Here is a 16,350-nt window from a genome sequence, read left to right on the forward strand (position 1 = left end):
TGGAGTGGCAACCAAATGGACACAGGTAAAACACAAGTTTCAAAGGTATGGTTACAAAGCAATTATTAAGATACATTTATCCTGGTAGTAAACAGGGAATAGCAAGAAGACAATAGGAAGGATTCCAGAGTTAAAGCGATAGTCCTATGGTGGGATAAAATTGACGTAGGTGGATTGGATCAGCACTAAGACCCTATCTGCCCTCTTAAGTGGATGTATTCAAAGGAGTGTTCTCCCAGTGCCCTCAATCAACTTCACTATCTGACCGTTGCTGTTTTTGGGACCTGCCATGTTTCCTCACAATGGTGCCTACACTTCAGAAGTACTTTATTAACTGTGAAACACCTAGGAATGGATCTCCTGAGCTAGTGAACGGCACTATATAAATGCAATTTCTTTCCTTCTCACATGATTGTGGGAGCTTTATCACCAAAAACTGCTGCAGTTCATAAAGAAGCCCCATCACCACCTTCTCAGGACAAGTACAGATGAACAATAAATGTGGCCTTACTAGAGAACAAATAAAAAAAGTTAAAGGGAAATAATTTAAATTTAGTATGTCCAATGTAAGTCTCTACTATAAATAAAAAGTTACATGTGGAAGGTACATCAGATGTGAAGACTAAGCTCTTTACTTTGTAGCTTAGATTAGATTAGAGATACAGCACTGAAACAGGCCCTTCGGCCCACCGAGTCTGTGCCGAACATCAACCACCCATTTATACTAATCCTACACTAATCCCATATTCCTACCAAACATCCCCACCTGTCCCTATATTTCCCTACCACCTACCTATACTAGTGACAATTTATAATGGCCAATTTACCTATCAACCTGCAAGTCTTTTGGCTTGTGGGAGGAAACCGGAGCACACGGAGAAAACCCACGCAGAACTTGCAAACTCCACACAGGCAGTACCCGGAATCGAACCCGGGTCCCTGGAGCTGTGAGGCTGCGGTGCTAACCACTGTGCCGTAGTAACTTTAAAAATCAAAAAACTATTTGTTGAATGTATGTGAATACTCAAAACATTTTCACAATTGATTTCAGCAAAGCATTTGTAAAAAAACTTACTCCCATTGTTTATTTTTGTTTGTTGCCATCATTTCAACATACTGTTGATGGATTTCAATACTGTCCTTTCTAGGTTCTCTATCCACACATCCTGAGTAATGCCAGGGGAAAAGGGACATTCTGCTCTATAGATGCACCCAATGAAGCAACGAGGAATCAACTTGTCTTGAAAATGAGAAATAAAGGTAAGATGGACAGGTACCATATCAAGACAAATTTGATTTACTCCATTTGACGTGTTTTAAAATTGGTTTTGCCTTGAGATTGAGATTAAAAATGCAGTATTGTTAACTTTCAGTGTTGCAAGTAGTGGGTCCTACCATTTAGTTTGAAGGTGTAAATCAATCTATGGCAAGGTAAAATTTCTACTCCCCAGGGCCGTAAATGGAGCATCTTTTGTAGATGGGGTAGAATCTTGTGACATCAAACCCCGTCCCTTTCTTTGTCAGTTTCTGGCCAATGGTAGAGGCAAGCACACAGTTCACCTGCCCACAAATGGGTAGGAATATTACAGCACATGCAAATGAACGGAATACATCACAATCATGTAAAAATTGTATTATAAATCTCGCACTAAGGGTTCAAGGGTTGGATGTTAAAATGTAAAAGTGAGTTGCCCTGCTGCCATCTAATAAAAAGTGGAGCACTTTTTCCAAATCAGAGCTGGGACACCTATGCTGCAGCATAATGCCACCCCCAACTTGAGGCGGGCACTCCGTGGCGCAGTGAATGGGGTGCATGGCAATCCAGTGTTATGTAGACACACTGACCCTGGAAAGTGGACCAGGGTGGAACCTGTGGTGTGAAAGTTCCATCCCACTCCACACGTGGTCCACCCCCAAAGCCCTGCAAAATAATCTTGTGGGTACTTTCTTTACTTAATGGACTAAGCTACAGCAAATAAACAATTGATCTGGAATTGTTATTCTATGAGTTTGACCACTGACTTTTTTCCCCCCATTAGGTATTGTACTTGGTGGCTGTGGAGACAAGTCCATTCGTTTCCGACCTGCTTTGGTGTTCAAGCCACACCATGCACATCTCTTCCTTAATGTTTTCAATGACATTCTGGGTTCCCATAAGTGAAAATATGAAGCAGCGGGCAGCACAAAGGAGTCCACAGCCCACAATCATACTACATGATAGATGGCAATCTAGTGATCTTACAAATTATGTAACTACTTGTTCAGCATTGACATCTACAATTTCCACCACTATTTTAAAAATCAATAAATAATGGTGAGATTGACTTCTACAGCTATTTCAAACGTGTAATTTGTGTTAACATTTAACATTCTTTTCCACTCGTGAATATACAGCTAATAACGTTACAAAGAAATCAGTGTTGATTTTCCATAGTCAGATGCCTTGGCTATAATGGTGTAAGTTGAACAATACTCCATTTATGTAACTTTCATTTCATAATTAATCTGTAAACATTTTTGTAATTTTTGCTGATTTTTGTATCACATGACAGATGTCAATGGCATTCATGACATAAAACACGGCATTTGTAATCTAAAGTGCTACACATACTACAGTGAATTAATGGTGGATAATGTCAAAATATTTTCCGTTCAACTGAAACATATTATGCATTTATTATATCAAATAACCAGAACGCCTAGTTGCTCAAGTAAGATGTGTTATAAGTTTGGTCAGTTCACCGTATATAGAAAATGATATACATTTATTCACCTTGGCCATCTGTATCTTCCAATAAAACTTAGTTCAAATGTTATATATTATTGAAAAAGATGATCTACAATTGTACCTGATGTTTTCATTAAACTAATAGAGTGCATTTATTGTTGATTTTTTGTGTAAGCATGAGAAATGTCAGTGTTGGAAAATGGAACATTTTTCATTTCAGCCAACCCTATATTGGCATCAAGTCACAGATCTTTTTGGGTCACAGTACAATAATGCATAAGGTACACTCTTTGCAGGCAGCTTGGTAGACCTTCATCTTGGAATTGAGTATGACTGGGATAATGGACAGGGGCCATACAGAACAGTTCAGTACTGACAGTTGGGTGAGATTGGTTGTTGGCAAGCCACGGGTCCATCAGAGATTGGACAAAAAGGTTGTTGGATATTGGAACTGATTAATCTGCTGTTTCAATCTGAGCTCAGAAAGGCACTGGGAGCCTCTTATTCTGTAGTTCCAGGCTCCCTTTGGCTGTAATACTAAAATTAGTAAGATTTGATATCACTTCCAAAATGTTTGCTGTCTGAGGCCTTTGAATAGTTGTGATCAAAATGGGATGTGGGAACAAGAGAGGACTAAAAAATCCACAATCTGTTTCAAAGACTCTGGTCAGATGTTAGCCATCCAGAGATTTTAATTTACTGCCCAAAAATCCAGTCCCAAAAGAAATCATATCAGCCATGTTATAACATTGGGCTCTTTAGTACCCGTTTCTTTAGGCACTACCTGGCCTCCTAAAGCTTGAAACAGGCATCTAAGATGCACACACCCACTTCGGATGGGAAGTGCACCAGACAACATCTTGGTAAAGGGGTTTGTGCGTGCGCACCTAATGACTGCCAGCAGCATGCAGAGCAGGTAAATTATGTCAGTCAGTGTGCAATGCTGATTGTTACAGTTCTGCCATTTTAGAACAAATAGCATGAATGACCCCTACCCCTATTTGACGGGATCATGCACTACTTACAGGTTGGTTGCTGGATTATTTCTTTTGGATGCCATTGCTGCTCGAGCTTTCCTGGTACTGAAGTTTCAGTAATGTACAGGGAATAGTCTGGACGGTGCTGACTTCTTAGGTCATTTAAAAGCTTGTACTGATACAAGTTACTTCCAGGCAGCTTGGTAGACCTTCATCTTGGAATTGAGCATGACTAGGAGAATAGACAGGGGCCATACAGAACAGGACAAGCTGCTAAAAGAGAGAGGAGTGGGAGAAGGACTCTCAGCAGGATATCATATCCATTGAGGATCGTTAGGGAGCAATTCTCTCATCTCAATTTCAGCTATGCCCAGTGCTTGTCTTTAATTCAATAAAGAGGTTGTGACTGAAATCTGCCAATTGCTACAGCCATACTGCAACCTCAAAGCAGCACAAGGACCACATTGCCTATGGGTCTTAACTTTTATGCATCTGGTTCCTTCCAGGGTACTGCTGGAGATATAACTTGCTGAATAAGGGAGGTCACTGAGGCTCTTAATGCAAAGAAAGACAGCTTCATCTCACTCCCTCTTGCCAGCAGTGTCCTGGGATGTTTTACAATGCTTTTTACAATTTTACAATACAATGCAAATTGGTGTTATCTACCTGAGGAAACTACCTCGCTGCCATGAATTCAAGGGTAGAGAGAAAGCTCAAACCACAACAGTTACCATCTCAACAGGGTTAGCTCCAATAACGACTATGAGACAGCTGTGCATAGCTCATATAATGCCACTGTGGCATACATTCATACCGCAAGAAATTGTGGATCTAAATGTCTAGGCAGGTCATCTGCCTGCTTTCTCTATGGCTTAGTTTATTTAAACATTTAGGTAAATGTTAATTTTGTTCAACATACAATTTACAAATTATTACAACAAGAGGCCAATGAATGGATTTATTTATTGAATTCCACCAAACACTTGCAGGAATTTTTGCTTATCTATTACCTGACCAAACTTAGTTGTGAAGTAGAAAACCTCAGTTCTATTATACTGTTTGAACTGTAGAATTGTTTCATTTGCTGCATCCCCTGTGTCACCAAGGGGCATGACATCTTCAACTGGGACATAAAAATCATTCCTCCTTCCCCAAAAGGTCAGATGTGAAATCTTCAGAGTGGTGCCCGAGTCATTTAGATACAGTATCCCTATAAAACGTCTTAGATAGTAACTCATGGAATAAAGCATGACTATCGCAAAACCTGATAGTCCAGTGATATAACTAACCAGAGCATATTGTACCTGCTCCTGGAGGTAAAAATAATAAACTGTGGGTAGAAGGGCCACAGTTATGCCAGTCTGAAGTACTTTTATCTGAGAAATAGCTCTCAAGAATCTTATTCCTTGAAACCTATATATCATTGTGAAGTGTTCATTATCTGGAAATTTGGACTTTGGTTGTGTCCGGTGCTCCTGGCCACCAACAGTCATTTGCCCGCGTTGAATCTGTTCACCTGCTGTTTTATGCCCTTCATGTGCTTTAAGATGGAGCTTCACAGCTTGCTGAAGATAAACCACAGCACATGTCTTGAGACAATCAAAAATAATTGCCTTTTTTTGGGTACTTGAGGTGCACACAGGTAACAAAGATCTTGACTGGCAAGTTGTTTGGCAAAAGTTGAATATGTTCTTAAAAACTCTCACCTGAACAAAGGAAAAATAAATCTGTAAATGTAAGCCTTATAATGTGGAATTCAAACCTCTACTTGTACAACAAATATCAGTGAACTGTAGCTTAAATAAATCACATCCAGGAACTGGGATACTATATAATAATCATAATGAAGCAACAATTAATATAATTGTGATTTACAACCAAATCTGCATAGTACATCCAATTGTGCATGATTTTAAATGTGCACAATGATGCAAACAAGTTTCAATATTTTTCCAAATAAAATTAACAGTATTTGAGCTTTGGTTCAGATACATGGTTGTTCTTTTGACACCCCAATTCAAAGTAAAGGCCTGCTCAGGTCAGGAAAAAAAAACCCCGACCCGAACCCAACAGAACCACATCGGACCCGAGCCCAACCCGGCCTGAGTCCTTTCATTTTTTCCCATGCCCAACCCGACCACTGGGAAGTTCACTTTATTTATTTAGAGATACAGCACTGAAACAGGCCCTTCGGCCCACCGAGTCTGTGCCGACCAAGAACCACCCATTTATACTAACCCTACAGTAATCCCATATTCCCTACCACCTACCTACACTAGGGGCAATTTACAATGGCCAATTTACCTATCACCTGCAAGTCTTTGGCGGTGGGAGGAAACCAGAGCACCCGGCGAAAACTCACGCGGCCACAGGGAGAACTTGCAAACTCCGCACAGGCAGTACCCAGAATTGAACCCGGGTCCCTTTACCTACCTTCCGATTCCAAATTAGTTTTTCACTTTTCCAGTTTGTGCAGAAAAGCAACAAAAACTGTGTAGACTAGAGTCCTGACTGTGATCATTTTATATTTTTTATATAAATACTGTATATTTTGTAATAATCACTCAGGACCTTCCTGCATCTGCATCTCAGCTGCTCACTGGATAAACTTGCAGAAAGTATTTCAACATGTAAAGCAGGAGTCTAGGTAACGTATAATGATATTTTCTGAGCCTTTGGGCAATTGATGGATTTATTTTAAGCAATATTGGTACAGTGTGGCACAATCTGTCTGGGCACAACTCCATGGGTTTCTGTTTAACTCGTGACCAAGCAATCACTGAATTCATGGCTCCAATCTTCATCTTTTTAAACAACCTTTCAAGTCCAATTAATAACGTGTGTGTCCAACCCAAACCCGGCCCGACCCAAGCCGAGCCCAATAGCCGGACCCGGAAAAGTGACCCGAACCAGATACATGTCATCGGGTTCAGGTCGGGTGGCAGGCCTTTAATTCAAAGTATGTATTATTCGCATAATATATTTTTTCTTTGCAAAAATAATTTAACACATTTTATATCACTTATACCTTCACCTTATGGATAATACCATGAGCATAGGTTGATCATGCATTCCCATTTCCTAGGGACAGTCCTGAAATTGAGGTACTGTGACCTTGAGCAAATAATGTCCTCAAAAAAGTCCCCAGTTCACAAAACTAGTCCCTGAATACCCAAACTTTTAATTTCTTGTGTTGAAATATGTCTAACGTGTAAGTGAGGTACAACACAGAGTACGTAATGTAAATCGCCTGGGATAAAGGTGTGCACTAAATATCTAAAAAATAAATAAATGCATTAGAGAGAAATATTCAGAACATTTCTATTATTACTATTAGCTATTACATATATGGAACAGCACTATTACAGTTGCCATAGCTATTACGCTGACTGAATAGCACATGGCGTAGAACACATGTAAGATTCGGTTTAAAGTGAAAATAGCATTCTCAATGAAGCATAATTGCTGCTTTAACAAACAGCTTCCCCTAGAAATTTCTATATTTATGACCAACTGCAAAGGAAACATCTGTATTATGTTCAATATGCCTCAAATGGAGGCAGGACATCTATAGAAGAACACAAAGGTGCCACTAAACAGAAAACTGCTCTCACAGCACATGCTAGTTCAAATTCAAAGCACAGAACAAAATGGATGACAGATATTATGGACTGGATGCAATTGACCTATGCAGAATGTGTAAGGAAAGCACAGGACAGACAGAGGTAGAGATCCATGACACTCAACCTTCTGGGAAGATGACACCAACGAATGAACCAAGTTCAAATTCTGTTGCTTTTTTTCCAATGCTGGTCAACACAGACTTGGCTGTGTAGGCAGTGGATACGAAAAACTGACATTCCTGAACAGTGTTATTGTATTTATAAACAGCGTCACAGCCACAGTAATTACATGCACATTTATTTTATGTAGTGCACATGTGCAACTGTTAAAATGTAGGCTGCTAAAAAAAAATGTTGCTTTGATACACTGCACAACCTACATTTTCCATTCTGGCTACTTTGCTGTGTTCCACCTGCATGTCATAAGAACATAAGAAATAGGAGCAGAGTAGGCCCCTTGAGCCTGCTCTACCATTCAATAAGATCACAGCTGATCTGATCCACTTTCCTGCCTGCCCACCCCCAAACCCTTGACTCTCTTGTAGATCAAAAATCTGTCTAACTCAGTCTCGAAAATAGTCAATGACCCAGTCTCCACTGTTCTCTGGAGTAAAAAATTCCAAAGATGAACAACCTCAGCGAAGAAATTCATCCTCATCTCTGTCTTAAATGGAAGATCCCTTATTTTGAAACTGTGTCCCCAGGTTCTAGATTCCCCCAAGAGGGGGAATATCCTCTCAGCATCTACCCTGTCAAGCCCTTTCAGAATCTTCTATGTTTCAATAAGATCACTCTTTTTCTTCTAAACTCCAATGAGTATAGGCCCAACCTGCTCAACTTTTCCTCAGAAAGAAACCCCTTCATCACAGCATTCAACCTCATAAACCTTCTGTGAACTGTCTCCAATGCAAGTAATATCCCTCCTTAAGTAAGGAGTCCAAAACTGTGTGCAGATTCGGTTTAGAAAATAGTCACCCTAAGTGGGCAGTGCTTGCCACAATAAGGGGGGAAAGGTCAGTAAGTTGCATAGAATGGTTACAACACAGAAGGCAGCCATTTGGTTATTGTGGGGTCCATGTCCGTGCTGGCTCTCTACTACAGCGACTCACCTAGTCTCACTCCCCTGCCTTTTCCCTGTAGCCCTGCAAATGTTTTCCTCTTCCGTTCCCTTTTGAATGCCTCGATTGAATCTGCCTCCACCACATTCTCAGGCAGTACATTCCAGACCCTAACCACTGACTGTGTAAAAATGTCTTTCTTCGTGTCACTGTTGCTTCTTTTGCCAATCACCTTAAATCGGTGCCCTCTGGTTCTGGAGCCAATGGGAACTGTTTCTTCCTATCTAATTTGTTCAGTCTTCTCATGATTTTGAACCTGATGCTTGGTAAAAACAGAGCTGTGCTTGAATACACAGAGAACGCTGTGCTCGCGAAGCTGGACGGTCCCTGCCAGAGTGCAATGACATGATGTAGGGAATGGCCGGCCTGTGGTTCTACACCAGGCCAGTTGAGCCTTGGCGGGATAGTGCCATACAACACACAGTACACCTACCCGACTCCGGGAGAGGGGCCTGTGAATACCGCTCAGGAGAAGACCATACATCGCGTGTACATCTGACGGTCACCCGCGAATACAGAGGCCTGAAGACACCGAACCGGAATGTTTATTTACCGGCGCTCGATTGTGCAGCTTGGGTGCTCAGACAACACCAGCCGCGCCAGTGTCGGACCGGCCTCCAGCGCCGTGCATTCTGGGAGCGGTAGTCCGCTGCCCCGTCAACGGCCGCCCACCGCTCGCGGCAGATCCCCATCTTCCCAGGGTACAGCCCAGCAGCAGTGGCGCGGCTGCGCACTGAGAACCCTCCCCGGCGCTATTGGCAACCAGGAGCAAAATGGCAGCGGGGAAGAGAGAGCAATGCCCTAGCAGCATTCTGTGCCTGTTTGATGTGGATGGGACTCTCACTGAAGCCCGACAGGTAGGTGTCAGCTTCTCAGACTGGACAGGGAGCGCTGTCCCTCGGCTTGTGAGCTGGGGCCCAGTTTAAGGTGCATCCCAGGCCCTCGCCCGCCCGCCCCCAGTTTGTGAATAGCAGTGGATCCCGGCTCAGGTCATTCATTTGTAATTCATCTCGTTACACATAGTAGCGCCTTTTCTTAATAAAACCACAGGAGACACAGGGGATCAAAAAAAAAATCCTGCTTTTAAAGGTACAACTAATTAAGAATGAAACATTAAAAAACTTATAAAATTAAATACCACCCATGTTTATTATGCCCTCCAGTGCACGTTTTTGCATTTGTTGCAAACTTTGTTTCATTCAAACATTTCTTGGAAACCTTGTTCCAACAAGCTTACCATTTAAAGATACATGTCTATAAAATAGATATGTGTTCTATTGGATTTAGATTGGAAATTGTGGCCTTTCATGTGGCAGCTTCCACTGATTTACACCCTGCTGTGTTTCCCTCCCCCAATCCCGCACTTTAGAAAATCACTCTGGACATGGATGAATTTATACAACGTTTAAGGAAAAAGATGAAAGTTGGAGTTGTGGGCGGTTCTGATATCGATAAAATTAAAGAGCAGCTGGGAGACGAGGGTGAGTCATTCCCGGGGACCTGCACCAGGCTGACGGTACCGAGCTTCATACGTTGTCTATAGTTCCCACTTTACACATTTTGTTTCATGCTTAATGTAAAGGCGATCGCTGAAGAATTTGTCAAAAGCAAACCCGAACCGCCTGTGACCTATCTCCAGCATTTGGTTTAGAAGAAATCTCACTTATCTGCCCGAGTGCAAACAAAGTTTATTCTGATTTTTGGTGACGGTAGTGTACTGAAGTAACCAATCAGAACAGCAAAGACGACGTGGCAGTTCCGGAACCTGAGTTTATAATATACCAATGAATAAATAGGAAGTTATGGAGGCATAGTCCCTTAACGACTGAAAATCACTGCATTTATTCCACAGTGTGTTTCCAACTGGGCAGTCCTTTGTTTTTAACCTCCTGCCTATGAGAAATGATATGCGTTGTCAGAATTCACCTCCCAGCGGTCAGAAAGTAAATGTTCAGTGGGAGCACTCTGCACTCTTTAAATATTTCCGTTAACTTTAGGTAGGCTTAAAACGTGCTTAGGATGTCCACACAAGGTCCAAGTCCCGAAGTCATGTGGGACATCCTCCCTCTCCCAAGGTCTTGTACCCCTTCACAATGGAGTTCTGTGTGGGCCTGATGTCTGGATACTGCAACTTTGGCCCAGTAATGTCAACTCACTGAACCATGGATCCCAAAACAAATCTAGATTTCAAAAACAGCACTAATTCAAAGGTACAGAACCATAATTTACCAAATTATGTGTCAGCTGTGGCTCAGTTCATAGTGCTCTTGCCTCTGAGTCACAAGGTTCAGTGTTCAAGTCCCTCTTCAGGACCCTCAGTGCAGTACTGAGGGTGTGCTGTACTGTCAGAGGTATTGAAAACCCATATGCCTGCTGTGGATGTAAAAGATCCTGCGGCAGTAATTCAAAGAAGAGCAGTGAAGTTATCACTGGTATACTGGCCAATATTTATCCCTCAATCAACATCACAAAAACAGATTATCTGGTCACATTGGGCGGCGCAGTGGTTAGCACCGCAGCCTCACAGCTCCAGCGACATGGGTTTGGTTCTGGGTACTGCCTGTGCGGAGTTTGCAAGTTCTCCCTGTGACCGCGTGGGTTTCCGCCAGGTGCTCCGGTTTCCTCCCACAGCCAAAGACTTGCAGGTTGTTAGGTAAATTGGCCATTGTAAATTGGCCCTAGTGTAGGTAGGTGGTAGGAGAATTGAGGGAAGATGGGGATGTGGTAGGGAATATGGGATTAATGTAGGATTAGTATAAATGGTTGATGGTTGGCACAGACTCGGTGGACCGAAGGGCCTGTTTCAGTGCTGTAAGTCTCTATGACATTGCTATAAGTGGGAGTTAATTGGCTGTAAAGCACTTTGAGAAATTTGGTGGTCGTGATAGGTGCTATGTAAGTGCAAATTTTCTTTTTTGTTATAGTCGTGGTTGATAACTGTCAACATTCGAAATAGCATTGGCTCAGTTAAAGAGGCAAAATATTGACTCATTGGCCTTGATTTTAAATGCCAGGGAACACATCAAAACCTGGCCCCATTCCCACACATTGAAAATTTAAAGTGCGTAGTTCAAGGCACGGACAAGGGTCCTGCGAAAGGCAGCTGGGGCCTAATTACCATATCAAAGTCGTGAACTGATGCTATCAACAGTGGCGCAACTTTAACAGAAATGAGGATGCTCGAGGTGTGTGATTCTCGGCAGCTGAACCAAGGTGGGAGCTGCCATCGCCATAGCCAATGGCTCTTTCAGCACTTCTTGTGGGTCCGGAGGTGCTCTGCCAAGCTCCTCAAGAAAGCCTTTGGCCAGCTGGAACTCCCCCATACCATTTCCGCACCCGACCCCACAATTGCGGCTCTTTCTCCCCCAGTTGCCGCTCTTTCTCCCCCCGTTGCCAACCAGAGCACTTCCTCCCCATTCTCTCGATTCCCAGGAACTAGCCCCAAGGGTACTGCTGATTTTTCCTCCTAGCTATCCAGTTGGTTGGCTGCTGAGCCCAAGGCAGAGCAACAATGTATTAATGAGGCTCTGCCATTAACATCAGTAGGGCCTCCATGTCCCAGCTTTGCTGGGTTCTTTGCCTGTTTTTGGTCTCCCTCACTTCCTCCCACCTCCCCATTAATATCGCTGCCAATTTGTCACTGTAAAAGGGAGTCGTAGAACCCAAATATATTTGACTCTGTTTCACCAATACCAAAGCAACATATTCATGCAAAGCCAAAGAGATGCCAAAACAGACAATAAATGTATCCTTCAAGATGATTTTCTTGTTTTTAGAATTTTGGTTTTGATTAGCAGATTCCTAACAAACTAGTTCTATCTCAATCCATATCAGAAGTGACAGGCGCAACAGTGACCTTATCATATCTGATATTACCATAGAAAGTGGGTCACCTGTTTGCAGGTGAGTAGGAATGGCAAAAGAAATTAGGGGATATTAGGCAATATAAATTGTGGAATTGAAAACTGATATTCAGAGTGCAATCTTTAAATAATAGTACTACTAGCACAATTGATGATTATTCATTTAAGAAAGATCAGTAATAACATAAATAGGAAAACAGAAAAGGCTTTTTGTTGTATCAAGCCTGCTTATTCAGAGAGCCATTGATGTAAACTGTGCTTAGTATATCTACCAGTGAGAACTGAGAAGAACTGCTCAGTTTCTGTTTTTTTATTGAAACTATAAGGAGATATTGGTTTGCTTCAATGGGCTGAATGTTACGCCGCCCCAGCAGGTCAGATGGTGGCATGGGGGAGGATGGGAGCAGCGTAAAATTGAGCGGGCGGCACTGGGAGGCCTACCCGCCCCACCCCCGCTTCCGGTCAACTTTACGGCAATCAGGCGGGGCGGTGAGGGGGGAGGGAACGGCCCGCCCATCTGCCCGAGGCTAATCAAGGCCCTTAAGTGGCCACTTAAGGGCCCTCGCCCGCCTCCACGGGTATTTTACCCATGGCAAGTGGGCGTGCTGGGGACGTGAAAGGCTGCCCAGCGATAGCTTCTGGCCTTTCCGCGCGCCGGCAGGGGGGCCATGGCAGTCAGGCACAGAGTGCTTGATCAAGGGCCACCCCTGCCTCCCAACCTACCCCTGGGACCCACGACGTCCCTCCTCCCCCCAAACAACCACTCTAGCCTCACCAGGGCACGACCGATCTCACTGGTGAGGCATGCCCAACTTACCTTCCCTCCTGGCTCCATGTCGGTTGAGCTGCAGTTCCAGCAGTGGCCACCGCTCCCAGTGGTGCTGCTGGAACAAAGAGCTGCTGGCCCGCTGTTTGGCCAGCAGCTCAATGAGGCGGGACTTCCTCCCTCAAGCGGGTGGAAGTCCTGCCTTAGGACAATTAAAGCCCGGGGACCCGTAAATGCGGGACAGATCCCCGGACTAGGCGGAAGCGGGTTTGCCACCAATTTTTACATCGTGGGGAATTCCCATCCGCCTAAGGTAAAATCCAGCCCAATGTCATCAAACAAAAAAAACTAACAAAAGTGCCCCTGTTTGGAGGGGCAGAACAATTAGAGAACTTAAGTACAAACAAAGGAAACTTATAACTTAAAATATGTTCATACTATCCACCATGCCCCTGCAATGGCCGCTGATGGCTGTAGGTCTCAGGCATACTGGCAGACATCTCATGATCTTTCTCCAAGGCTTCCCAAGAGAAGACAAAACTGTGGAAGAGAGACAGGCTGCCAGAGGGACCACCCCCACATGCCAAGTCCAGCCTTGGCCTATGGATGGCCATCTTGGCCAGGCCCGACCCCTGTTCATGCTGCTGGCTCTCAATAGAACATCTCCACAGTGTATTCCCTTATATTTCCTGTTACGGCCACGTGGTGTGACGTGGGTGGTTCCCACTGTTTAACTCCCCACCTGACCACAGCAAGTATATTTGTAATAAGAGTTTAGCCCCATGGGTTTTATTTTTCAAATAAACAGACAGCGACATGTTTTTTTGTAGCTCTTAAAAAGCAGAAAGACAATTATTTATTGATCTACGCCTAATCCCGAAATTGTCGCAACCTCATTCACTCAGGCATTCGCTTGGGCGTGTACACGCATGCACACAGATGCACAAGAAGAAACAGACAGTGAAGGGAAAGAGGCTGGTGGGTTTTTGTAGGGGAGAAGAGGTATGATAAACCTGTTGAATTCTCTTGAGACACAAAGTCCAGATAGCTCCAGGCCTGAGATGATTGTAGATTTCTCTCTTAATTGAAGGTTCTGTTGAAGATGGTGGGTCACTTCCAGCTCTCTGTCTGCTGTATTATGTAGATGTCAGGTTTTTACAGCAGGGCAGGTGCTTTCTGGCTTGCTGGAATGCCAGCTGTTGCAAGTAACTTCACCTTCTGGGTCAGACTCACTCTCTCTGGCTGCCTTTGTTTTAAGGTAAAACTGTGTCACCTCTCTCCTCCTGTTTGGAGACATTCTGGTTTCTATCCCATGGTGATCACGCAATAGTCCAGGATGTGGCTACTTCACACCTCCTTTGTTTTAGAAGAAGACATTCAATTCTGGAATGTTTTTAGGATAGGTGTGATATGGGTTTCATTAACGCCTTTTGGCTTTGAAGATATGTTCTTTATCAGACGGTTTGAATATACAAAAGGCTAATCCCTTTTTTCTTTGGTGGCCATTTTGGACCATTGTTCACTTTTTAAAATAAAGGTTCATTTTTTAAAGACAAAGTTAGTTTTTTCATAACTCTTCAGTTAGTCCGTGAATGTTGTATCATTGCATCTCTGATGGCTGTGACATTCCATATATGTAAACGCAATCAATGGAATTTTCAATATGGAATTTCCGTTGCTATCAGCAGTGTTAATGATGTGATTGGCTGTCGTGCACTGGGGTAGGGAGGAGGGAATTTCTGTCAGATCCTGCATCTGATTATTTGACCATTGCATGCAAGTGTCTAATTGCTTGATCTGCCATGCATTTTTGTAAACAGATTTACATGGCTTAGTTATATTGCATGTAGAGTGATTTAATTTGCTCTTGTGTGTTATAAAATCTTTAGTGATACAATTTAGACTATGTAGTGGCAGTTTTAATTTCATGTATTTCAGCTTTGAATCACTGGTGTGTAGCTGATATGTTCAGAATTGGAACAAATACAGCAGATTAAGTTAATAAGTGGAACTATACATAGATTTATTGTATTATGGCTTCAGGAAAATGAACATCTCAGTTGTACCGAATTTTAATACGTCTGCTCTGTTTTCCTTTCAGTCATTTCAAAAGTTGATTATGTGTTTGCTGAAAATGGCTTAGTTGCATATAAAGCTGGAAAGTTTTTGGCTAAACAGGTAAGTTTTTAAAACAAATGCAAATCACCTCAAATTAAAGAGTGAAACGGGCTTGTTTTGCTTGTCACACTGCCACAACACTAGAAAGTGTGAGCACAAAGCACTTGGCGGCAATTTATGCACCCAGCATTCCTGATGTGGTAGGAATGTAACTTTGCTCATAATTTACATTTAATTTTTAAAAAATAATTTTCAGTTGTGGAACTGCAACATTTGTTCTACATTTAGCACATCAATTAATCCTACACCACCTTGAATGCTGTTATTTTAGCTGCTGATAAAGGAAGAATTATGCCATCCTCTTATTTTTCATATCAGGTTCCACATAAACATACAAAAAGAACAGCAAAAAAAACCCAGCATAAATTAATTTTTAATGTACCATATATATAATAGATTTTATCAATAGAACAGTAATAACGGAAATTTGCTTTCTAATTTGCATCTTTATTTCTGATTTTATATTCCCTGAATACAGATCAATGTTTTCACTGAGCAGATGAAAAGTATGTTATAAAGTAGGGAACTATTCATACATATGTGTGACTTCCATGATACTTGGATAGCTTAGAAGGCAGCAAATTGCAAAGTTAGATATATTTGCAACACTGCTGTACTGTGATGAAGACTGTGCAGTATTTGAAGCTGTGGGTATTGTTAAATGCCTTTTGGAAGTATTGGGCTGAATTTTAATGTGCAGGAATGGTTATGGGGTTAAAATTAGGGAAATTGACAGTGGGTCAGAAAGCCAACTCCAACCCGCTGACGTGGACATTTAACTGTAGCGCATTAGGCTGCGTGCAAGCAACCCCCTCGGGAGAGGTGGGTTGTCAGTTTCAATATGGTTAATAGTTTGATTACAGCGCTATTGATGTGGCTTTTACAATTTAACTGTGGGTCCAGGGGTTTCCCAGGTTTCCTGGAACTTGCCAGTGAAAGCAAGGTGAGAACACAACAGCAGTTCAGGCAGAAGACATGACAGGAAAATATGCCAATAAGTACTGAAACTTCACAGTTGCTTTGTTGCCTGCTTGTGTGAAAGGCGTTGTTCACAGTTCTTGTGCTCAGAGATAAGTTGACAACTTTGGAGTTTGTAG

The 16,350-nt window shown here is 42.6% G+C and overlaps 3 protein-coding genes across 5 annotated transcripts in view; 2 read left to right on the forward strand and 1 right to left on the reverse strand.

Annotated features, from left to right (window-relative positions):
• Nucleotides 1-2,879, forward strand: part of abat (4-aminobutyrate aminotransferase) — a 276,368-nt gene extending 273,489 nt beyond the window's left edge. For both annotated transcript variants that reach the window (XM_068056126.1, XM_068056125.1), the window contains exons 15-16: nucleotides 1,149-1,260; nucleotides 2,040-2,879. In XM_068056126.1, the coding sequence (XP_067912227.1) occupies nucleotides 1,149-1,260; nucleotides 2,040-2,161 (234 nt within the window). In that variant the 3' untranslated portion in view covers nucleotides 2,162-2,879. The remainder of the gene's footprint in view (nucleotides 1-1,148; nucleotides 1,261-2,039) is intronic.
• Nucleotides 2,457-9,150, reverse strand: tmem186 (transmembrane protein 186). Its single transcript, XM_068056133.1, has 2 exons — nucleotides 8,880-9,150; nucleotides 2,457-5,411 (listed from the first exon to the last, which is right to left on the reverse strand). Exons 1-2 carry the CDS (start codon nucleotides 8,928-8,930, stop codon nucleotides 4,668-4,670), a joined length of 795 nt encoding a protein of 264 aa, XP_067912234.1. The 5' UTR covers nucleotides 8,931-9,150; the 3' UTR covers nucleotides 2,457-4,667.
• Nucleotides 8,787-16,350, forward strand: part of pmm2 (phosphomannomutase 2) — a 38,656-nt gene continuing 31,092 nt past the window's right edge. Inside the window, exons 1-3 of one of the 2 annotated variants that reach the window (XM_068056135.1) lie at nucleotides 8,787-9,303; nucleotides 9,816-9,927; nucleotides 15,177-15,253. In XM_068056135.1, the coding sequence (XP_067912236.1) occupies nucleotides 9,220-9,303; nucleotides 9,816-9,927; nucleotides 15,177-15,253 (273 nt within the window). In that variant the 5' untranslated portion in view covers nucleotides 8,787-9,219. The remainder of the gene's footprint in view (nucleotides 9,304-9,815; nucleotides 9,928-15,176; nucleotides 15,254-16,350) is intronic. The other variant, XM_068056134.1, reaches the window with a different exon arrangement.

Source organism: Heterodontus francisci, chromosome 24 (assembly GCF_036365525.1).
Source record: "Heterodontus francisci isolate sHetFra1 chromosome 24, sHetFra1.hap1, whole genome shotgun sequence".
Taxonomy (NCBI): domain Eukaryota; kingdom Metazoa; phylum Chordata; class Chondrichthyes; order Heterodontiformes; family Heterodontidae; genus Heterodontus; species Heterodontus francisci.

What these genes read in the sequence shown, in the direction of transcription:
- tmem186 (XM_068056133.1), bottom strand. Translation starts at nt 8,930, where the DNA reads ATGTATGGTCTTCTCCTGAGCGGTATTCACAGGCCCCTCTCCCGGAGT. An exon ending in GGCCCCTCTCCCGGAGTCGG is followed by an intron (nt 5,412 to 8,879) that starts GTAGGTGTACTG and finishes TCCTTTGTTCAG; the next exon opens with GTGAGAGTTTTTAAGAACAT.